The following is a 24,356-nucleotide window of genomic DNA, read 5'->3' on the forward strand; positions in this document are numbered from 1 at the left end:
GCAGCTGGATAGCCTCCTTCGGGAACGGAGGGAGACGCTATTCTCCCTTGAAGCGAATCACGACCAGGTGAGTTCGGTCGTGCCGAGCGAGTTAGAGGGGGCGAGTGCTGTTGACAGGTGCACGAGGAGCTTGGGGGGTATGGAGGCCCCAGGAACCCTTGTGGTGGCACGATTCCCCTGTGTGATTGGCCCGGTGTGTGTGGTGAAAGGTGTGAGTGCAGCGGGCATGTTGAAACACACACCGTGTGTGGAAGAGACCCCGTGTGCGAGTGGTGTGGTCACGAGTGTGCCGGGGTGCGTGCTTCCCAGCACTCCGTGTGTGGAAGAAGCACCACGTGTGGAAGGAATGGCGTGTGTGTGTGAAACCCCCTCTGCGAGTGGAAGCCCGTGTATGAGTAAAGTACCGTGTGTGAGTGGAACCACATGTGCGAGGGAAACTGCACGTGTGAGTGAAACGGCACGAGTGAGTGAAAGGCGATGTGTGAGAGAGACAGCGTGTGTGAGGTCGCTGTACGTGAGGGAGATGACAGTCGGTCTGCGGGAGAACGCAACCGCATCCCCGTGTCCGAGTGCCATGTTGGAGTGTGTGAGCGTCGTGGCACACAGGAGTGTGTGCGTTGAACGGCGACGACGACGGGACCAAATGAAGGACAAGGGCCGAGTAGCGGCCGTAGCTGAATTGAGAACGGTGCCGGGTTTGCACAGCAGCGAGCGCGGGGTCCGTGCTGTGCTACGCACAAGGGCGCCACGTGCGCGGCTGCGCAGGTGAAACCAGGTCCAGAAATGCTAGCGGTGGATACTAGCCGATCCCGCAGACGGACAGAAGCTCGGCTGGATTCGGAATTTGGACCGGATGGGTTCTCCATGCGAGCGTGTTTGTAAAGCTCCGACGAGCAGAGCACATGTGTTCTCGTGGGGAACCCCTCAAAACGCGGGGCTTGCTTTGAGATGCACAGAGTGACGTCACGGCTGCACGTGTGTTTGGAATCCGGCAGAAGGGAATTCCTGCCGGATGGTACCGTCCAAGAGGGATGAGGTGCGTGGGGCGCAAGCAGCTGCCATGACGTCACGGAAAAAGAGCACGGCTGTAAACTGCCGTGCTGGTGGTACGCATTATGAAAAAAAAAAAAAGTTGAGAAAAGCAAGCCTCGCTTTGGGTGAACAGGATTCCCAGGCAAGGGGTGGAAGACCCCCTTTTTGCGGGCACAGGAAGTACTAGTTACCCGGATGGGTTAGAGTTAGTGAGACCGGCTTCATGGGGACATGGGTTGTACCTCATGGAGCCCGTGGAATGGATTAGTTGGAGGGATTTTAGTTTACATTTAGGAAATGGAATTTTTGGATTTTTGGAAACATGGACAGACTGGAAATGTATAGTGGAGACGTAGCTTAGCTACATAGAGTAAATGGAACGTGCATGAGTTTTAAGGGATGACGAGGGAGCAGGAGTTAGTCAGGGGATTTAGTTAGAAGAATGGCAGTATAGAGTGTTGGAGTGAGTTGTGAAATGGAAAGTGTGTGAGGAATGAGTGTGGGACAGTGGGCCCAAGTGTGCGAGTGGAGTGAATGTGGTATGCATGGTGTGAATGACTGGTTGGGGGGCGGAGTGATTCCCACCCAAGTGACCCCGGGGTCAGTTTAATGTTAGCTAGTGGGTTATTCAAATTTATTAAAAGGAGGTCGTTTTGTTGGTGTCGAGAGAAGGCACGAAACCGTTTGGAGGGGTGCAAGAGTTCATAGACTGGCTGGGAGCGTGGCTGTGGAAAGGTGAGTTTTGTTTAGTGGGCACCCCGGGCACCGGACTAGTCGGCCAGAGTAGGCCAAGGGCCCAAGAGGGGCCGGGATCGTGTAGTGGGCACGGGCGTCCCGTCGGAAACGGGACCCGTAGCGCCAGAATGCCACGGGGGAAGTGTAATTGGCACCGGCGACCCTCGGTAAGGGATCTGGGGCATCAACACGCCACGTGGGCATCGGAGGGGGGGCAATGCCAGAGAGGGCAACCCCCCCGCGTCGTAAGGAGCAGCTAGGCTCGGAGGCAGCCTGCGGGCCTGGGGGTGCCATGGTTAGAGTTCGGCAGAGGGGGAGTTCCTGCCAGTTGAGCCACGCTGCCCAGCCAGGAAATTGTGCAAGGGCACGAATGAAAATTTGAGGGCAAGGCCCAAATTTATAATGGACACCAACACAGGTGATGGGAATCATGGTTTTTAGAACCGATAGTTAAGTGTGAGGCGTTTTTGGAAAGCCCCGGGGTAGTTTCAGGTTAATGAATGTTAGGGTAGTTACGAGATGTACCCCTTCGCACCATCCATCCCTTCGCTCGTTGTAGGCCGCTGGACTCTCCTTGGTAGATGGCTGAACTCTGAGGAGGCCATTCTGAGGCTTCGTTGGGCCTCGAGACAGGACGCTAGTCTCTCCCTCTTCCCCTCCAGAGAGGGAATGTAAGGGTTGGGAGTAGGATAGGTTAGCCAGACAAAGACGATAAAGGGGGTTAGGGAGACAATTATAAAAGGGAAATAAAAATAAAGAGGAGCAAAATTTTGTTGTTTTTGTGGCAAATTAAGGGAGCGGGTATGGACAGAGACAGGCAAAGGCGATAGAGTGGGTGGGGGGGGGGAGACAGTAGGCTTGGTCTGAGCCCGCCTTCAAAGCGGCCGGCACCACCGCACTCCCTCCAAACCTGATGGAACCGCACCAGAGGCCGGCCAGCTTCACCTGTCGGCCCGTTGTGCTGCAGCCGCCTGTTCTGCATGGACTTGCCTTGCCATGCCTCCTTTGCCTGCCTCTGCCATGACCCCATGTCTGCGAGCCCTAGTTTGCGTTTGCCCCTGTGTCCATCTATCACCATGTGCGCCAGGAACATCCAGTTTTGCAAGGACTGCCCTGCAGGCAGCCCGTGCATCCATCATGTCCATTTGTTTTGCGACCATCTCCATCCATTCCCCTGCACCAAAGACTTTGCAACGACTTTTGCCTTTGCCTTTCCTCTTTCACAGATCACAAGTCCTGGGCCATGGTTAGTGTGATGTTATAGGTAAGTTAAGATTGTAAATACGTGGAACCCCCGATGCATGTTTGTTTTAGCGCCGGCAATTTTAGTTAAGTTGTCCGAATGAATCTGTGAGAGTTTGTTTAGTTAGTTATGCCGCGCATTAGGTTATTTATTTTTGGGACACATTTAAAGAAATGTCGCACTCAGGGATCCAAAGGTAGAACGTACTCGGGGAAAATTTACACATGCTGGTCACACGAAAATTTGACGACTCGGGGCGAGTCTGTAAAAAGGGGAGGGGGTAGTGTTACGAATTTGGAATTCAATCGCACACAACATACAGGTTCCCTTTGTCAGCTATGTCGATAAGTGCATGTTCCCGAGATAGCTCACCTTCCATTGTTCCAATGTTCAGAGATCGATTAGATGCACTGCGGATAGATTTACTAGTTAGGGAACTAAACAATGGAGACGTCCCTCCCCCTCTACTGCAAAGAGGAAGAAGAACCCTGCCATCCCGTGACGTCAACAACTCCCTCCCACCCGTGGTTGAGCGGGGGGTGGATCACGAGGGCATGAGTCACGCCGGGTGCGGGGGAGGGGGTGCAAAGGATAAAGAGGACATCTTTTCTTTGTTCAAAAAGAGTTCGTAGAAGTCCCGTGGCAGAGTTCGTGAAGAGTCCCGTGGGAGTCCCATGGTCGGGCTGAGTTCGTGGGCTGAGTTTGTGGGAGTCCCGTGGTTGGGTTGAGTTCGTGGGCTGAGTTCGTGAAAGTCCCGTGTGAAGAGTTCGTGGGAGTCCCGTGTGCAGAGTTCGTGTGCTGGGTCCCGTGGGAGGAGTAAGCTTTTTGCTTCGGCTGGCTCAGTGAGCTTCGTCTGCTGCTTTGTTTTGGAAGGAACTTGAGCCATTTGTTCGGCTCGAGCTGCGAGTGGAGGCTTCTTCCTCTCTTCCTCTTCTTCCTCTTCTTCTTGGTTCCTGGAGCTTTTCTTTCTCCATTTTGTTTCCCGGCTTGGTGCAACGCATCGGCCTCTTCTTGGAGTTGGATCCTTGGGGAAGCGACGATCGACAGGAAGGATCGGTGCCTCGTCTCACCAGCACGTGTTGAGAAGCGCGGGAGGATTCGCGGGAGCTCGGGAAGGATCGCGACGATTGGATCCAGCTCGCTCTCGTTGGAGCCCGGGTCCGGACATGTGGAAAGACTACATGAGGTGGAAAGGTTCGAGTGAGGCTCTGAGTTTCAGCTCACCTGTCATCCGAGCTGGAGCTCGTGATTAAAAGCCTCAGCCACCGTTTCTTTGTGTGTGTGTGTGTGTGTGTGTGTGTGTGTGTGTGTGTGTGTGTGTGTGTGTGTGTGTGTGTGTGTGTGTGTGTGTGTGTGTGTGTGTGTGCGTGCGTGCGTGCGTGCGCGCGTGCGCGCGTGTGTACGTGTGTCCGTGGGCCCGTCTAATAAGTCGGAACTGCTGTTAAGTGTAAATGACTGTACATAATAAGTAGACGGTTGTAGGTGTTTTATCGTGCTTTTGTAGCTTGTATAATTGCATACGTGCTTTGCCTTATTTAATTGCATACGTGTTTCATTTTAATAAATGTCCTTGTGTGAATGTAAACCTGCTCGTTGCATCCATTCCCTCATTGACTGAACATTTCGTGTGTTGGGAGTTGGAAAGCCGTTGGTTTGCCGTAATAGGGGTCATTTTGACCGACGGTTCTCGGCGATTACGCCGTTCGGAATCGCCAAAGGACAAGCTCGCCTCGGCGGTTTGTTCCGTATGAGTTCCGTCGAGGATGGAATACCCCGGTCGTTGGATCATGTGGGTATTTAGGTAAATTGAAGATTGGCAATTGACCCTACCCCACGTGATCTGCCGATTGGCGTATTTCGGTTCTTGTACAAGGAGCCGTCGCTCGGAGTTACCTGGGCGGCGATCTATATTCCGGCGATCGGTCGGGCCGACTCGACTTGCGGTTCCGTTCAGAGCGGTCGGTTGGCGGCTGACCCCCGGCCAGTAACAATACAAAACTAGAATATCTTGGTTGGATAAGTGTCCATCCCTCCTTATAATAGCAATTGTAAATTAGCTCAGGTGTAACCAATCACCATGAAAACTAGATGGTATTCCCCTCACCTCCACATAATTCAAAACAACTCCCGCTGTGCAATTCAAAACACCTCTACACACATTGCTATAGAGAGACAGACTTGTTTTAAACGAGGATAAGTATGTGAGTTGCCGTGTTGTCATGATTTACACCAAGCAGAATGCAAACATTTATTTTGCAAATTTATTTGTAATATTCGTGATTACCTTTTTATAAGCAATTGAAGTTGAAGATTTAGGTTAAAAAAAACAAAATTAAAACATTCCAAAAAATAAAAAATATTTTCAAAAATTTTCAAAAAAAAATACCCTCAAGACATACACATGGGAGATGTAGGTGTATCTCGGAAGTTTGGTACGATTTCACAAGAGTTTGAGAAAGTGCAGTGACAACACAGAACAACACACCAGAACACAGATACTGCAGATATATATGTATACATATTTGTGAATGTATTGCATAACATTTTATTTATTTCATCTACAATAAACTCTTCTACATACATATATATATATATATATATATATATATATATATATATATATATATATATATATATATATATATATATATATATATACTCGTATATATCCATATAAAACACAATGTGTGTTTGTGTATTTTTTGTGTGATGTCTGTCCCCCTTCGAAAGGACGATTTAAGAAGGCGTTTAAAGGCCAATATTTTAACATGACTGAGTGTTCACTACTGTCTATTTCAGGATAAAAAAACTCGAAAAATATTTTCCATTAAAGAGTTATTACGTCTCTTATTTTGGAAATGTAGACGGTGACTTGCAACCGGGTTGCAATGGTGGTGTCCAGAAGCGTTTAAAAACATACATAAATACAACGTGCAAGGAGGTGAAATTTGCTGCATGTGATGTGTAATGCATGTAGAGTAAAACGAGTTCATTTATACACGTGCAATGTCTAATAAATGAAGATATAAGCACACCTGATGCAAGGCTGACACTTCAGGCTTTGGCACACTCACGAGGCTGTATCCTCAAAATGAAAGGTCCCAGAAGATAAAGAAAATCGGGTAACATTTGAACATGCAGTGTTTTACAAGAACTCTTTTTCTTGCTACAAAACATATTATCTTCCAGTCTCTGAATATTTTGAATGACAAAATTCCAACCCATCATTTTTACCTGGCATATATATATATATATATATATATATATATATATATATATATATATATATATATATATATATATATATATATATATATATATGTATGTATGTATATATATATATATATATATATATATATATATATATATATATATATATATATTACACACTAAAACAAGGCCCTTCAAACCCAACAAATGCATCATGGCATTAAACATTAAATGACATGTGCACATGCATACTGCTTTTCTTCCTGCCTGGATAGCTTCAGCAGCGCACACTTGAGTCTGTTTTAATGGTCACAAGCAAAAGACAGTGGAGTCACCACCGAACATGGTTTCGCCCTTATTAGGAGCTCATCAGGACAACGTACCACACAATCGTTGTCCTGTGACCATGCAAACCTAGTCGGTTTAATAGTGTTAAACCTCCGAGCTTGATAGTACAGTGAGGCACATTTTGTGTCTCATCGCAGCTGAAGCTGCACGAAATGTGAGCAACAATGGCTGTCTGCCACAATAGCAATTCACGCACCATTTATAGTTTGTTTCGAGTGTAAATCAAGAGTTATAAAATTCAAAGTTGCAATGGACTTTGTGGACACCCTGTACATTACATGCAATAAAAGGATGTATTCACACCAGATTGTATATTTACTTTGTGGCGATTTTTTTCGCTACTTTCATTCATTTCATTGTGACTTGATGCTGTTATTCATTTTTGTGTTGTTGTTGGTGTGTGAAGAGCTATCTGCATCTGGGTTCAGGGCAACAATAGTGTGCCTATAAATGCCTCTTTTTGCCATTGCTGTGGGGTTGTTCCGAAGCGTGTTGTGAGAAACAGGCTTCTGAGCAACTCGGAAGCATGTGGGGTTGCTCGGAAGCCTGTTGCTGGAGATATGCAATATCATATCATTATTTGTCATGTTTTCCAATTTAGAATACATTGGATAACATCGACATGAAACTTCTCATTTTTTTATGATTTGTCTTGCAATTGGAATGGATAGTACATTCTGTTTGTTAAATTGTTATCACACAGGGAGAATCAGGAAACATTGGAGAGCAGGGACCTCAAGGAGACCAAGGGCTAAAGGTATTGGTTCCTTTGTTTGACATTTTATTAATACAATGAGTATAAATGAGGATACTTACAAATTTTAATTAAACCCTCCTGTTTTGCAAAAAAAAAAAACCTTTATATAGCTCATAATGCTTCCCTAACATAACATAAATACTGTTTAGAATGATCTTCTTGATGCGAAGGCAGTTCAAGTAATGGTGTTTTTTCTCTTACTCAAGTACACTGTGCATTCATTAAAATTGTCAGAAAGTCTTTAAATGCCCTCTGTTAGTTAATTATAGATTTATTGGCTGTCCTATACTGCCCCCACATGTTATCTAATCAAGAATCATCAGTAGCGCGTGTGTGTGTGTGTGTGTGTGTGTGTGTGTGTGTGTGTGTGTGTGTGTGTGTGTGTGTGTGTGTGTGTGTGTGTGTGTGTGTGTGTGTGTGTGTGTGTGTGTGTGTGTGTGTGTGTGTGTGTGTGTGTGTGTGTGTGCGCGCGCGCGCGTGCATACATCATCATGTTAAATGGCATGTAACAGAATTTTATTGGCATGTGCCGAATCAACACCACACAAAGCTGACTTTGGAATATCTAATGGGATGTCCATGCAAGCCACTATTGTGTTGAAGCTATATAGTAGCCAACAAGCAATACAGTGTTAATGTGTTTGAGCAAAGAAAGAATGAGAGGAAAACACAGGAGTGAAGGACAATTGTACAAGTGTACTGCCAAAGTGTGTGTGCATGAGAAGGCAAAAACCTTTTTACGATTTGAGCTTTTGTCATCAAATTTTCAACAAACCTTTATTTTGAGAATGTGAATAAGACAAATTAATAATTGGGTCGAAGGTCAAGGTCACATAAAATCGTCACTTTTCAATCGATCGACTTGAAATTTGATCAGAAGTTGCACATTGCATCACTGAAGCCCATTGCTTGATGTCAAAAGGTCAAGGTCACATAAAATCGTCAATTTACATCCCATCGACTTGAAATTAGAACAGAATTTGCATATTGGGTCACTGAATTAGTTCACCAATCAAAAGCGAGAAACCATTGGTTTTGAAGTCAACAGGTCAAAGGTCAAGGTCACATAAAATTGTCAATTTTCATCAGATTGACTTGAAATCTGAACAGGGCTGGCATATCGTGTCACGAAAGCCTATTATTTGAAGTTAAAGTGTCAATGTCACAGAATTGTCATTTTTCATTTGATTGACTTGAAATGTGAACCAAATTTGCACATTGGTTCACTGAATTGGTTCATCAATCAAAAGCTAGAAGCCTATTATTTTTGAAGTCAAAAGCTCAAAGGCCAAGGTCACATTAAAATGTCAATTTTCATCAAATGACTTGAAATTTGAACAGAAATTGCATATGGGGTCACTGAATTGGTTCACCAAACAAAAGTGAGAAGCCTATTTGCTTTGAATTCCAAAGAGCATGATCACAGCGACTGATTTTGCAAGTGCCAGTGTATGACCGCTTGTTTGTCTGTCTTGTCTGTCCAGGCCATAACCTTTTTACCATTTCAGCTTTTGTTGTCAGATTTTCTACAAGCCTTTGTTGTGAGACTATGGATTACATTATACTTTGGTTTATATGACACAGAAACTCATAAAGTTTTGTGCACACCATCAATACACTTCAATGTGAGCTCCGTTTGTCATGTGTGGGACATCAAGGCAATGCACAAGTTCTTGCCATGTTCAGCTCAGCATGCTTGCGTCCATCAGTGCACATGCAGCTGTGATCAGAGAACAAATATCCTGCAAGTTTGCCACTTTGGTGTTGTCAACAACATCTTTGACAAACCCCCACAGACAAAAATCAAGGAGGTTATGTCTGGTGATCATGGGGGGAAGGCGGTTGGTCTGTCTCGGCCAATCCAGCAACCGAGAAAGTTTTCATTCAGGACAGCTCAAATGACTAAGGCCCAATCAGGGGGAGCGTCGTCCTGTTGAAAAATGATATCATGTTGCAGGTCTTCAATCTATGGGAAGGTGAATCCTTCCAACATGTTCATGTAAATTGTTGACGTGATTGTATCCTCCGCAAAGAAAAACGGCCCCACCAAGCAGTCATGGAGAAGACCACACCACATATTGACCTTTGGACCGTCGCATATGTGTTCAATGACCACGTGGGGGTTTCAGAGCCCCAGATCCTCACATTGTGCTGGTTGACCTTCCCCGATACATGAAAGCAAGCTTCGTCTGTGAACATGACCTTTTTCAGGTAATCTTCGTCATCCTATATGCGAATGAGCATTTCCAAGGAAAACGACTTGTGTTGGGGTCCATCATTTGGTTTGAGTTCCTGCAGAAACTGCACCTTATAGGCATAAAGCTTCAGCCATTTATGCGCCTGGTGGTTTGTAGTCCCAGTTCTCTGGATGCGTGTCAAGTTGATTTTCTGAGACTTTTGTAAAATGATTCATGCACTCGTTCAACGTCTGCTGCACTTGTGCTTGGTCGACTGGTACTTTTCTGTTTCTGACAACTTCCAGTCTCTTTGAACCTCTTGTACCACTGTCTGATACTAGTCTGTGATGGGAGATTCCTTCCATACATTGTACAGAAATTACGCTGAACTTGCGTGTCAGATCTAATCTCGATGAACCAGACACACTGAGCTTTCTCCTGTAGTCGCAATTTTCTTTTACGTTAAACCACCAGACCTGAAAATAAAGGAAACTTTATGAGTTTCTGTATCATATAAACCAACGGGTATCACATCATTTGTGGTACTAAATATATTAACAACCAAAGTTGTCCAGGTCTTTTTGGAACACCCTGCATATTCTGGTGACATTAGTTTAACAATGGGGAAGGGTTGCAACATGATCGGTTGTAACCAGGGCCGGATTTTGGGCAGGGCCCACAGGGCCACGGCCCGGGGCCCCGCGCCTCCCAGGGGCCCCGCGCAAACGCAGAGATTACAAGAAATTCTGCTATTTTCCCCCTTTTGTTTGTTTGTGAAAAAAAATCTAGTTCGTTTGTGTAAATGGTCAGTGAATCACGAAACAAATACTCAATATCCCTGTTAATTTGGCATCTGTTTGGTTATGTTTATCATTTATTTTACATCTTTGAACTTACTTTTTTTTCCTTTCCACTGATCATAAGAGCGCAATCTTAAGGTCTACCACAGAAATAGGTCACACGAAAAAAGAGGGTTTTCCCAATCCCAGCAAGCTATGGCTGTCTCGATTTCATTTTTGCAAAATTACACGCCCGCCCTGAATCTGTTTGCTATGTACTGCGCAGGCGTAAAAGAAGATAAAAGATTCTGTAGGTTTTTAACATCTCGCAAATATATTGTAGCAATTACCACAAAGTGTTCAATAATGCGATCATATCTGCAAAAACGACACAAAAAAAATTTTCTACATTGACATTTGAGATGATACCATCACGTTTTGGTTTTGCGATTATTTTCTCTGTTCCGTTGTTTTCATCCATAGTGGTGTTTCTTGTATATAAACTTTTGTTACTAGTAGTTTCTGAAATACATGTTTTTACACATAAACCGTGGTTTTTTTTCTTTTGCCCAGCCTAGGTTGGTGCATTTATATATGAATACTCTTATAATCATATATGAAGTAAAAATGGCTGCGGCCCTGAGAGGGCCCCGCGTACTTCGAGGGCCCAGAGCCCCGCAACACATAAATCCGGCCCTGGTTGTAACTACAGATTTTTGAAAGGCAGTAAGATAAAGTATAATTTCATAGGTTTCCAAACTGAGCCAGATATCACAATAAGTGAATAATGAAACAAAAAGTGAATAAATGCATTGTGTTAGTCAAGAAATGTGGTGGAGATAGAAACCGAAAGCAAGAACTGTATTTTTTAATATATGAATGGATACATTAAATGAAAAATTTAACAATCCCTCAGACGTGTTAAAAATGAAGTCTTTTTGATGAATTTGCATTTTGGAAATAAATTTTTATACTTGTTACTTTGCTACATTTTACTGTTAAGTTTAAAATAAAGTAAACGGTCTTTGAAAACTGAATTTTAATAATGAAGTAGCATTCAAAGATGTTGTCTTTATTCATATTTTTACTTGCACTTTTATCAAAATTCATTTCAAAAATATTTTTTAAAATGAAGCGCACAGATCAGTCGGGCTGCCCGTTAGGCAAAGCTTAGGTCGGACATTTTGACTATTGAGTCGTTTTCATCCGGTACTACAGCCAGGGGAATTCTCCTTCGATAATGACCACTCAGTGTTTGAAATTTTAAACCTGAGCCGAGCTTACTCGGCAGCTGTACTTGGTGGCGGCTTAATTCTTCAATACACAGGATATATTCCCAACTGCAAGAAGTTTTTTTTTTTCCTCTCTCTCCCTCAGGTCAACGGCTATTCATTTTACAAAATCTACTGCATAATCGAATTTACACATTACTTGAAGCAATTTACTACTCAAGTTCAGAACTTGATTCATCGGAACAAAAAAAAGACGTTTTTTGCTGGTATCTGACATCAGATGTAAACATTTAAATTCTGAACATAAGGATCCTCTGTATTGGTGTTAGAATAAGGAATAGGAATTCAAACTTTAACTCATACTTAGGATGTAAAAACTAGTTGGGACACCAGAATATGTAAAACCTAGTTTTACATTAGATTCAGGCCGACTTGTAGCGTTTTTATATTTTGACTCCATTTGGGACATGTAGATTTTTTTTGGTTTTTTAAACAAGATTTATGGTCTCATACATTATTTGTAATATGGAACAGGCAAAGCCTAGAAGCGAACGTAGAATTCTTCTTACATTCGCTTCTGACTTTACATAAAACTTGTTCACAACTGTACACTTGCCAACTGTACCGTGGTACATGTAAGCGCCGCACAGCTGATGATTTTGACGCAATTTCCGGTTACTTCGGCCTGGATTCGGGATCAACGATCAAATAATGTAAATCACGATCAAAAATTATTTTTTTGATGATGTGGGAGATATCTTTATTAAAATTAACTTTGGGAAAAAAAATTGAATAAATAAATAAATAAACGATCACTTCTGGTCAAGAATAAAAGAAATTAAAAGTTCCGGAAAGAGTTTCAAAATCACTCCCGGAAATGTTAAATACAAAATAAACACTTCCTGTCTTGAAAAAAATCACTTTCGGAAGTATAAAATTAACTTTGGGAAAAAAATTATTGAATAAATAAATAAACACTTCCGGTCATGATCTCCGGCACGCATCATTCACCATGACAAAAACCGGAAACAAAAAAAAAACAGAAACAAAACAAAAACGGAAGCAAAATGGTCATAGCCAAAGACACGGATTCACAATTGCCAGGGTATTGTGTTGTTTTTGTTGTTTCCTATTCTCTCATGTGCACGCATTAAGTAATATTCACAAGATAGAAATAAAACCCAATCGTGTTTATACACCGCACAGCGTTTAACAACAACCGGAAGCAAAAGGTCATAGCTAACGACACGGATTCCAAATAGCCAGGGGGATTGCGTTGTTGTTGTTGTTGTTGTTGTTGTTGTTGTTGTTGTTGTTGTTTCCTATTCTCTCTTGTGCACGCATTAAGTAATATTCACAAGATAGAAATAAAACCCAATCGTGTTTATACACCGCACAGCGTTTAACAACAACCGGAAGCAAAAGGTCATAGCTAACGACACGGATTCCAAATAGCCAGGGGGATTGCGTTGTTGTTGTTGTTGTTGTTGTTGTTTCCTATTCTCTCATGTGCACGCGTTAAGTATGAAGCTCACTGCGTTCGTTCGCTAGTACATGAACTCGCAAAGCACTTTGAAACATGCAGTCAGATAGGTGATTAACTTTTTAATATACTGTTCCAATAATAGTAAAGATTGCAGCCTCCATTTTTCTAAATACATTTAAAAAAAATTATTCCAGGGTTGCTTTTTGATTCAGTTTGTAGAAAAGTGCATGAGGGGGACAGTGGTGTTAAATCTTTTTTAAGCAATGATCCAAATGTTGTGGTGGAGGTGGAGGTCAGAGAATATCTGGGGACAAGTGACCATGACATGTTGTGTGGAATTATATTGTTGAGATGTTGAGTTCAGGATACAAAAATAAGGCTGTTAGATTTCAGGAAGGGAAACTTAAAAGGTCTGAGAAGAGAGTTCGGTGCTCCAGATTGGGAAAAGCTCATGTGCAGGAGGTCTGCATCAGAGAAATGGGCAACCTTGAAGGAGCAATTGTGTCGGGTATAGAGTAGGTATGTTCCAGTGAGGTGTAAAGATATATGCAGGAGGAGACCAGGTTGGATGATGAGGGAGGTATGCAGTGTTATTAAGGATAGGCAGAATGCAATCATAAGGTACAAAATAACAGGAGCAGTGTCCAACTCACATCAGTAAAGGAGTAAACGGAGGCTAGTTAAGAAAATATCTTGGCAAGCCAAAAGAGAAGACGAAAAGGATATGGACAGAAATATGAAGCATACCAACAATATATTATTTCAGTATACAAGGGGTAAATAAAAGGTTAAAACAGGTGTGCGCTACTTAAAGAATAGCATCAGAGAATTGTTAGATGATGAGGGTGAGATGGCAAGCTCATTAAATAGTTTTTTTGCTTCTACATTTACATGGGAACAGAAAAGGGAACTTTCAATGGCTGGGAGTATCTATCTCGGAAGTGAGCAAGGGCTTTTAGAAAACATCCAAGTAGGAATTGAGGAAGTAAAGAAACAGCGAGGAAAATTAAAGGTGGATGAATCTCCTGAACCAGATGATATGTATCGCGGAGTATTGATGGAAGTGGCAGAGCAAATAATCGTGACGTTAAGCAATATCTTTAACAGCTCAATGAAGTCAGGACAGGTACCAGAGGATTGAAAATTATCAAATGTAACATTAATTACTGTTCAAGAAAGGATCCAGAAAAGAATTGGAGAACTTCAGATGTGTTGGTTTGATTTCAGTTGTAGGGAAGGTGTTGGAATGGTAAATGAAGGAACGGACAGGGAACCATTTGAATAATCTCAAGCTAATTAAAGGGAAGTCATGTTTAACAAATCTCTTGGAGTTCTATGAGGCAGTTTCTTACTGGGTGAATGAGGAAAATGCTGTGGATGTAGTTTATCTAAACTTTCAAAAACAATTTTATAAGGTACAAAACAGAAGGCCGTTTGCTGAGGTGAGAGGTTATGGGGTGGCTGGTAGAATACCTTTCTGATAGGAAACAATGCGTGGCTGCGAACGGGGTGGGGGTTGGAAGTTATTTGATTGGGATGATGTAAGTACAGTGGAGTACCCCAGGGATCGATTCTAGGAACGTTATTATTCATAATTTACATCAATGATTTGTACATTGGTGTGAAGAGTAAGCTTTCCAAAGTTGCAGGTGACACAAAGCTTGCAGGGATGGTAGATAATGGTGGAGGGGAGTGATCCGATTCAGGAAATTCTGGTTACTTTGGACAAAGGATTGGCAGATGCAGTTCAACACAAAGATATGTAAGATGCTGGGGTTGGTAAGAATAACAAAAATAGTAATTATATAATAGAAGGCGCAGTATTGGAGTGTGTGGCACAGGAGAAGGATCTGGGTGTGGTGATACACTTTCTGCCATTAAAAACCTGTAGAATTGATAATGTAAATGTTGAAGGACTGACTATTCCAGCATTCATTCCAGTTGTCTTTTTGGCATGAGGCATGTGCAGAACACACGATTGCAAATTTCTACGTAACTTAATTGCTTCATGCAATTATCGTTTAGCATATGGATCAAACATAAAACACACTCATAACATTCTTTAACATATCTGTAATATAATTAATATCTGTCATATCTCTCAGAAAATGAGACGAAGGTAATCATTGGACACCTTCAAGCAGGGTCTTCCATTAGCAATATTGCAAGGTTCCAGTATGAGGAAAGGAACTGTTTCTGACCTCAGATGACATTTTCAAGTGACTATATCAACAATATATATATGCCAAGAAGTGAACATTCCAGGATAATGACTCATGCTCAGGATTGATACATTCACACGACCCATCTACGCAATCTGTTTCAACTGCATTGGGAATTTTTTTTATTGGGCATTTTTTAATTGGGAATTTTTTTTCCACCTTTTACATTCTTATCCATCAGCATCACCTCTGGTGTCCAACTTGCGTTCTTCACCACAGCTATTATGGGCTTTTGCCGCTGTAACTGCAAGATGTCGTGAATGCAAAATGCAAATGTAGGCAAAAAAAACAATCCCTCTGACAAGCACTCTTTCTATGTTCCATTGTGTAATCACCTTGCAAAGAGACATTCTTCTCCCATAGCTGGCCAAGTCTTTCTACACCTTGAGTTGAGATGCACATTAACGAGTCATCGGACTGTTTGGAATCACAACAGCAAATCTGTATTTAAACAGTCATAGCATGTTTGCAGTGAATCAAAGACAGGGTTACACTAGTTTTCTATGGAAATACAAGACATATGTTACCCTGATTCATATTTAAGATATATGCAAACCAGATTCATATATTTCACATTGCATTCATAGAAGGATAAATTATATATCAAAAGAGGTAGTGTTAACATTGTACAAGAATTTTGTGATGCCTCATCTGGAATATTATGTGCAATTTTGGTCACCACATCTGAGAAACAACATAGTTGCCAGAGAGATGGTTCAGTGTGGAGCAACGAAATTGATCTCGGGCCAAGCTAGACTAAGTTGAGCAATGGCTCAAAGAGACAGAACTTTTTACATTAGAAAGGAGGCAATTGAGAGGTGACGATGTTTGTTTAAGATAATGAACGTTTGCACCAAAATAAGTGCATAATTGTTTTTTTAGCAACATGGATATTGATAGGACAAGGGGACACAGTTTAAGAGTTAAAAAAGAGAAGAATAAGGATGGTAGGATGGTCGGAGAGTGATGTGTGCCGAGAACGATCTCCTTGCAGGGGTAGTGACAGTAGAGTCAGTGGATTATTTTTAAATTTAGTTGATTAACTATCTTTGAAGTAGTGGGAATGAGGAAGTACTAAGATGTTGGCATGATTGTGCAGTCTTAGTGGGCCTAATGGCCTATTCCTGCATTGAAGTTTCCTGTATAATGAAGCCTGGAGTCAAGTAGGTCCTTGCCCCCAAACTATTTATACCCCCTTTTAATCCAGCCATCTCATGGATGTGACATTTCCATCAAATTTGTCGATATAGAAGACTATGATGGGTGGCTACGAATCTCCCTTATCCACCAAATCTTCATTATTCATTCTCATATTTGTGTTTTGATAATGTTTACATCTTTAATCTCTTCTTAGCTACCTGGTGGCAGTTTTGTCCTACCGTTGAAAAGTATTTCGACATTTTGTCAGGTTTGAACTTTCTCGGCTGGCTGGTAGCACTCATAGCCACGTGTGCTCATACTCTGCTCACTCACCATCATTGTTGTGAAAATCAAGATGAAGACCCCACTGCCATGACAATAATCCATGCTGCAAATGGTCCATGGGGTATCTTAAAATGGTCCAGGCACATTTTTCTTTATATTTTCTTATCGTGTATGCGCCATTAAACACATTGTATATCATGAGGCAATTATTCATCTTGCATTTGAAATTGATGTGTGAATTTATTTTAATTTCAAACCAGACATAATTGTTCAATGCCTGGTTAAGGGTTGAGGTTCAGTCTACATGCCAAAAGGTGCTGAGCATCGAGAGTGTGAATAAGCTAGTTCAAGCTAATGCATCACATTTCTGACTCCATGCATTCATTGCAGGCAACACGAGTGCTCTTTTGTTCCAGGGCAAGCGTGGGAAGACAGGAATGAGAGGACACAGGGGAATCAGAGGGAAAAAGGTGATCAGATTTTCTTTCAGCATGTGTGATTTCTTTATAAGAAAAGGATAGCTGCTCTATAGCTGAATTATTAATAAATACAAGGAACTACATTTAGAAGTCTCTGGGTTTACAGATCGAGTTTGAAGCCATTAATTGCGATCAATTTGTTTTTCTACACAGCAGCATCTGCCCACATCCCAAGGCCACAGTCATTCCTTTTTCTATAGTAGAGCACAATGCACACAGTTTCGGACTGACTAGATTATCAGTGAAAAACAACATTATCACTCAAACTTTGGCCTGGGATCAGCATCTATAGAAATTGTAGGTCTGCAGGAGAGTCCAGGAAATTAAATGTATACATTTCCGCATGTGCACACCAGTCCACGGAATGCCAGCAGGTATAAGAGATAATTATCTTTTGGAAAAAGTGAATTATTTTTCCAAAGCAACACAGTTTTTTTCCTTTAAAATTCATGTCCTGTATTTTCATGGTAGGAGAAAACAGCATATGTCAATACGTTAACCACTTGATGCAATTTGATGTTTCTCACCAGGGAAAGAGAGGAGGGCGGGGTTCACCGGCACGTTCAGGATACATTGGACTTTCCGTGAGCACGCCTTTGCATGGTCACCCTCCAGTTTTCCTCTGTCACAGCCTGTTCTGCAAAGCTGAACTTGAACGTAATTTATGTACGTTTTGCGTGTGGCCTTGACAACCTCATGAGCCACGTGCAATCAATAGTGAGGACCAGGGGAGGGAAAGGGGAAGGGGTGGGGCATATTTCCTGAAAGCACTCCATTTTCCCTCCTGTTGAACTTGTGCTTTTATTTGGAACAAGCAAATACAACCTGTTGCTTCGCTGACGGGAATATTAGGAGGGGAGAGAGAGAGAGAGAGAGGGAGAGAGGGAGGAGAGCGAGAGAGGGAGGGGGGTTGAGAGAGGAGGGAGGATGGAGAGAGAGGGAGGGGAGAGAGAGGAGGCAGGACGGAGAGGAGTGAGGACATGGGAGAGAGAGAGAGAGAGAGAGAGAGAGAGAGAGAGAGAGAGAGAGAGAGAGAGAGAGAGAGAGAGAGAGAGAGAGAGAGAGAGAGGGTAGGGGAGAGAGAGAAGAGAGGGGTGTGAGAGAGAGAGCGGGGAGAGAGGGGCGGGAGAGAGAGAGAGAAGAGAGGGGTGAGAGAGAGAGAGAGAGAGAGAGAGGGGTGGGAGAGAGAGGAGGAAGGGGGTGGCGGGCTTGGGATCTTCAGGTCCTGAGTTTAAATCCCACTCGCCATTGTATTAATAACAGAAGGGGTTGACTCAGCCTGTCATCCTTCCGAGGTATTGGATGGATGGATGGTGGGAGAGAGAGAGAGAGGAGGCAGGACGGAGAGAGAGGAGGAAGGACGTGGGAGAGAGAGAGAGAGTAGGGGAGAGAGAGAAGAGAGAGAAGAGAGGGGTGAGAAAGAGAGAGAGAGAGAGAGAGAGAGAGAGAGAGAGAGAGAGAGAGAGAGAGAGAGAGAGAGAGAGAGAGAGAGAGAGAGAGAGAGAGAGAGAGAGAGAGAGAGAGGAAGAAGGGATGGCGGGCTTGGGATCTTCAGGTCCCGAATTTAAATCCCACTTACCCATTGAATTAATAACAGAAGGGGTTGACTCAGCCTGTCATTCTTCCGAGGTATTGGATGGATAGATGGTGGGCGAGAGAGAGAGGAGGGAGGGGTGGGAGAGAGAGGAGGGGTGAGGAAGGGGGAGAGCGACACCTCACCACACATCATGATACACCTGGGAGAGGGGGTGGGAGCGGGGAGGATGGGGCAGAGAGGAGGGGATGGGGGGTGGGGAGGGGCAGGGGAAGGGGTTGAAATTGCGTTCGCCGCAGGACTTAAGGGGGAAAAGTGGCGGAGGTGTTCTCGACTTGCACTTGGTAGTGGGACTTGAGGAGAACCATGTAGGGGGTTGGGGGGAGGGGGTCCGATCTTCCGGCATTAGTACAGTATTGAACAAAATGGGGTGTTAATACAACACATTCAACCGGTTCATACTTAACATCACCCGGAGATTGCTTTGAAACTTCCATGGGGGTGTAGGGGCAAGGGGCATTGGGAGGAGGTAAGCATGAGGGGAGAGGAAGGGAAGGCAGCATGAGGGGAAGAGAAGGCAGTGTGAGAAGAAGGGAAGGCTGCATGAGGGGAAGGGATGGCAGCGCAAGGGGAAGGGAAGGCACCGTCAGTGGAAGAGAAGGCAGCATGAGGGGAGGGGAAGGCAGCGGGAGGACATGGGCAGGCACCATGAAGGGAGGGAAAGGGAAGGGAGCATGAGGGGAGAGGAAGGGAAGGCAGCATGAGGGGAGAGGAAGGGAAGGCAGCATGAGGGGAAGGGAAGGCAGCGTGAGGAGACAGGAAGGCACCGCGAGGGGAAGAGAAGGCAGCGTGAGGGGAGGGGAAGGCAGCGGGAGGAGATTGGAAGGCAGAATGAAGGGAGGGAAAGGGAAGGCAGCATGAGGGGAGAGGAAGGGAAGGCAGCATGAGGGGAAGGGAAGGCAGCATGAGGGGAGAGGAAGGGAAGGCAGCGTGAGGGGAAGGGAAGGCAGCGTGAGGAGAATGGAAGGCACCGTGAGGGGAAGATAAGGCAGAGTGAGGGGAGGGGAAGGCAGCATGAGGGGAGGGGATGGGAAGGCAGCATGAGGGGAGGGGATGGGAAGGCAGCGTGAAGAGATGAGAAGGCAGCCTGAGGGGAAGGGAAGGTAGCGTGAGGGGAGGCAAAGGCAGCGTGAGGGGAGGGGATAGTAAGGCAATGTGAGGGGATGGGAAGGCAGTGCAAGGGGATGGTAAGGCAGTGTGAGGGGATGGGAAGGTAGCGTGAGGGGATGGGGAGGTACCATGAGGGGAGGGCAAGGGAATGCAGTATGAGGAAGGCAGTGTGAGGGAGGGGACGGTAAGGCAGCCTGAGGGGAGGGGATGGTAAGGCAGTGCGAGGGGACAGTAAGGTAGCACGAGGGTCATTAAAGCAGCGTGAGGGGACGGTAAGGCAATGTGAGGGGACGGAAAGGCAGGGTGAGGGGAGGGGATGGTAAGGCAGCACGAGGGTCAGTAAGGCAGCATGAGAGGACGGTAAGGCAGCATGAGAGGACGGGAAGGCAGCGTGAGGAGAGGGGAAGGCAGCATGAGGGGATGGGAATGCAGTGTACTGGGGTGAAAGTGCTTTCAATCATCCATTGAAAAAGCAAACTTGTTGCTGTTGCAGACTTTAGTTTCTTGGAATCTGCATTCTCTGCCATCACTAATAGGTACTCTCACTAGTGTTTGGTTTTCAAATGTTTTAGTACATTAGTTGTAATGCAGTTATGAGCAATGTCTATTGAAAAAAGTGAGCATGCAACTTTCGGACTATCTTCTTCAACCTTCCCGAAATAGTTCCAAACTGCAATTCTGGACCTTTTGAACGACATGTTGTCAAAACTTAAACACTCAAATACTTATCACTTATCAATCAATGTATTGCCTAACCGTCCATCAGCAAAGCAATCAGCATGCTTTACTTTACCCATTCACAACTCAATTCCTTTTGAGTCAATGGTTGGAATTTATTTCTTTGGACTCGATTCCACCCACCACTTTTAAGCACTCATACAAGCATTCCAACAAAACGGTTCATAAGGAACTGTCTTGGCAAGAAATTAGCAATTGGTTATATTAAAAACCACTCAGAGACACCCGGAGTGTTAAACAATGTATGAATTGGACAAATGAACTCTTTTTTTTTTTAGCAGTTTGAACTGCTGCTAAGGTCAGTTCTGTGGTTTAAATTTAGAAATTCAGCTCAGGCTAAGAGATTCTCAAGCTTATCACATGTGGGGAAATTAAATATCACATGTGGGGAAGGCATGAACACTGGTATCTCTTGGCCTTTATAAACATTGCAATGTATCCAGCAATTCGTAGACATGAAGATCAGTGATCAGCGACGTATACAGCGATTCGGAGTTATGAAGCTTTATCATTCCTATTATGATCAGCGATTCGGAGTTATGAAGCTTTATCATTCCAATTATGATCGTTCCTGTTCGTAGTTATGAACAGAAACCGACCTGTTCCAAGGCATTTTTGAGCTGAGCGAGCTGAATGCAGGCTGACCAAAGGCTGCCTGTTTCTGGTTTACCATTAATTATCTTCAAAATGAGTGTTTAATTTTACCCAAACACACAGTTTTCACTCTTGCACTCATTTGGAGTGCCCTTAGTGTGCATGCAAAGTTTCAGGCCGCAAAGTTTCAGGCCGCTAAGTTTCATGGTTTTGGAGTTTTGATGGAGACACACACTGACACACACATATACACACACACACACACACACACACACACACACATATTTGTTATTATTATTATAGATGTCTTCGTACGCAAAGCCACGCAGGCATGTTCAGTTATGAATTTTCAATGTGGATTTTTTTCATCTCCTTAAATTTCCAATCCCTTACTAACTCCCGTTCCCCACACGCACTGCACATCACATACACACCCTAGCAAAGATTTTATTTTACACATAAAAGCTTGTGTGGTAGCTTTTGAAATCTTAAAAAGAATTTTTTTTAACTAAATGATATAGCCTGGCAGGATAACCTAGAGGTATGCACCCTCACCTCTGAGCTCTCTAGACTGGGCTCCCATCTCGACCAGCTATGAACTGTCACCCTGGCGTTTCACATGAAGGGTGAGCCATCAATGTGTGTGCCATCCCTTGGATGGATGTGTCATATGCCACCATTGGTTTGTGGGCCTTAAAGATCACACAGTGTAATGCGCGAAGAGTAGGCGATCTATTGCCGGCAACCTAAACAAATTACAAATTCCTGCTCTCACCTACAGGAGGGCACTGCATCAGTGGCACAGTCACACCCTCCCTCAGCAAATGATGGCAAACCGCAGCCATGTGCTGCAAACATAAGAATAAGAAGTAGTGTACAATTTAAACACTCAGGATATTGTTAAGATCTGTGTGCACCATGCTTCTGCAGAATGGAACAATTAGCTGCAAAGTGATGAAAATTATTATTGTTATTAATTGTTATTATTATTATTATTATTATTATTATTATTATTATTATTATGTTGAAGGACTGATCTCTTCTTGTTTGTTTTGTTTCAGGGACTGTTTGGTAAAAAGGTGTGTTTTCTGCAAGTCACTGCACATTTTCTTCATCCATTCACTCTTTCTCTTGATTTTTTTTTATTCGTTTTAAGTTGCCCAATTTTATTGTGACATCACTTTCAACGAGGCTTGTCTTTTCAAGGGAGAAAAAGGTGTACTTGGAGACAGGGGCCCGAAAGGACCACGTGGATCCCCTGTGAGTGAAATTTTCTTGAGGTGTAATAACTTCTTTTTGCATATACCACTTGCACTTTACTGCAGTTACGGGCTCTAAACCTATAAAAGTAGATGGCCAATTAGTTAATGATATAAATTTTAAGTTCAGGACCACATTCTTATGGATCACAAGAAGTGACTCAGCAATTTGAAATGGGGAAATCTCAGCATAAAGCAAATAGATATTCATCCATCCATCGGAACCATACTCTGTGCAAAGCGTTGGTGCTGCCGAAGCAGTCTCCTTGGCTATTGGGCACATTACTGGACGGGTCACCACTCCGACACAGTATACCAGCAAGCTGGCACTCATTTTTGCTGACCTCGGAAGGATGACAGGCAGAGTCAACCCCACCTGGTATTAATCCAACAGCCGAGAAGGATTTTAACTCAGGATCCTAGGATCCCAAGCCCACCACCCTCACCATTAAGCCAATACCAGGCATAAATAGATATCAATGTGTGCATAACTGCAGTGCTTTGTGAATAGCACTTCCCCACCCTGCACATTTTTATTTATTTATTTAAATTTTGGATATCCTCCACTTGCGTTGGAACATGTTGCTGGACATTTCAGCCGCGCTGATTCCCATTTCTTGTTTCAGGGTGTCCCGGGAAGGCAAGGCTTGAGCTGGACAGAGCAGGTAAATGTTTTTAATTTCACTCCATATCCAACGTTCGCAGCTGAAAAATTCCCTTTTTGAAACATTTGCTCATTTTCCACTTGCAGCTGAGAATCTACAGGACACGTTTTGAATTCAATTTTTTGATGCAAGACAGCTGCGCAACTTTCCCACAGTGAAAAAAAATTGGTTTTAAATGACTTTGACAATGGGCACACTGTGTGGACGTTAGAGTGCGGTCTGGTTTTCTTCCGTTTTCTTAAATCAGTGCAAATTCGATTTTACAGTGAATGCACAGTTCTGTCACGACATTAAAAGTTATTTCGAACTGTTTCCAATGAATTGCTGTTCACTTCGCATGTGCAATTGTGATCTGTTTGTGATTTGCTTGGCTTTTGTTATGAAATTTGCGGGAGGCAGTACAAGTGTCGGAATATGTCGCGACCACTCCAACAGTCCTTTTGTTGAGTTGGTTTCTCAGGTGGTTGCGTGCATTGGCTTGCTTCTCCAGAGCCTTCATGTAATTATCAGGTTGTAATCGCACAGCTGCGGGAGCTGCAGATGCATGCCATGGCCCTTATAGGCCCCTTGCGGGGAGACAAGGAGCGGCCTTTCACAACGTGTCGTGAACTCAGCATGTGCCGACCGGAGCTGCCGGATGGTAAGTCATGAGTCGCAGTGTTACTACATCCCAAGTCTCTGTAGGGCGAACACTTGTATGTTTGATGGTTAGAACACCTTGATTATACTTTTGCTTGTATGTCGGATGACCCAATAAGTCAGGTTTACTTTTCTTCCCACGACGGTTAGCATATCTTTTTCAAGTTCCAATTGATAAAACCTGTCGTTCAAATTGTTTGCCGCCTTTGGACGACGCTATAGCCATAACAAAATATATCTAGTATTCCTTTACAGGTTTTGTACACAAGGTTGGGGATGTGGTTACAAAAATGTCATTATGATTATATTAGGAGGTCAAGGTACATCTGTTTCTCAAGATCAATATAGCCAAATGAATAAAAATTTATCACTGTGCCATTTAAGGATTACAAGTAGCTGATACTCCAGGTCCCCCGCCTTTTGATATGGTCAGATCGGTATCATATACATCTGTGATCTGAATAGATCTGTATATAATGGTGTCAGGAATAAGATAAATATTGCGTACACAAAAGTACATGGACAGATGGTCAGTCGATCAGATGGAGCTCGTTTTAATATCCCCTGTATCTGAACTTGTCGGAGGGGCGGGGGACAAAAAAGATGGATTGATGATTGGTCATGGACGGATG

General features: G+C 43.6%; 1 protein-coding gene across 15 annotated transcripts in view; it reads left to right on the plus strand.

The window, feature by feature from the left end:
- Window positions 1-24,356, plus strand: part of LOC147026699 (uncharacterized) — a 506,204-nt gene that overhangs the window by 451,584 nt on the left and 30,264 nt on the right. For 9 of the 15 annotated variants that reach the window (XM_085882416.1, XM_085882417.1, XM_085882415.1 and 6 more), the window contains 7 exons: window positions 7,276-7,325; window positions 17,063-17,116; window positions 17,656-17,709; window positions 22,223-22,240; window positions 22,368-22,421; window positions 23,047-23,085; window positions 23,596-23,725. In XM_085882416.1, the coding sequence (XP_085738542.1) occupies window positions 7,276-7,325; window positions 17,063-17,116; window positions 17,656-17,709; window positions 22,223-22,240; window positions 22,368-22,421; window positions 23,047-23,085; window positions 23,596-23,725 (399 nt within the window). Of the gene's footprint in view, window positions 1-7,275; window positions 7,326-17,036; window positions 17,117-17,655; window positions 17,843-22,222; window positions 22,241-22,367; window positions 22,422-23,046; window positions 23,086-23,595; window positions 23,726-24,356 lie in introns of those variants that run through there. The other 6 variants (XR_015058478.1, XR_015058480.1, XR_015058479.1 and 3 more) reach the window with 6 other exon arrangements.

Source organism: Eptatretus burgeri, chromosome 5 (assembly GCF_056783735.1).
Source record: "Eptatretus burgeri isolate ZD-2024b chromosome 5, Ebu_testis_v1, whole genome shotgun sequence".
Lineage (NCBI taxonomy): Eukaryota > Metazoa > Chordata > Myxini > Myxiniformes > Myxinidae > Eptatretus > Eptatretus burgeri.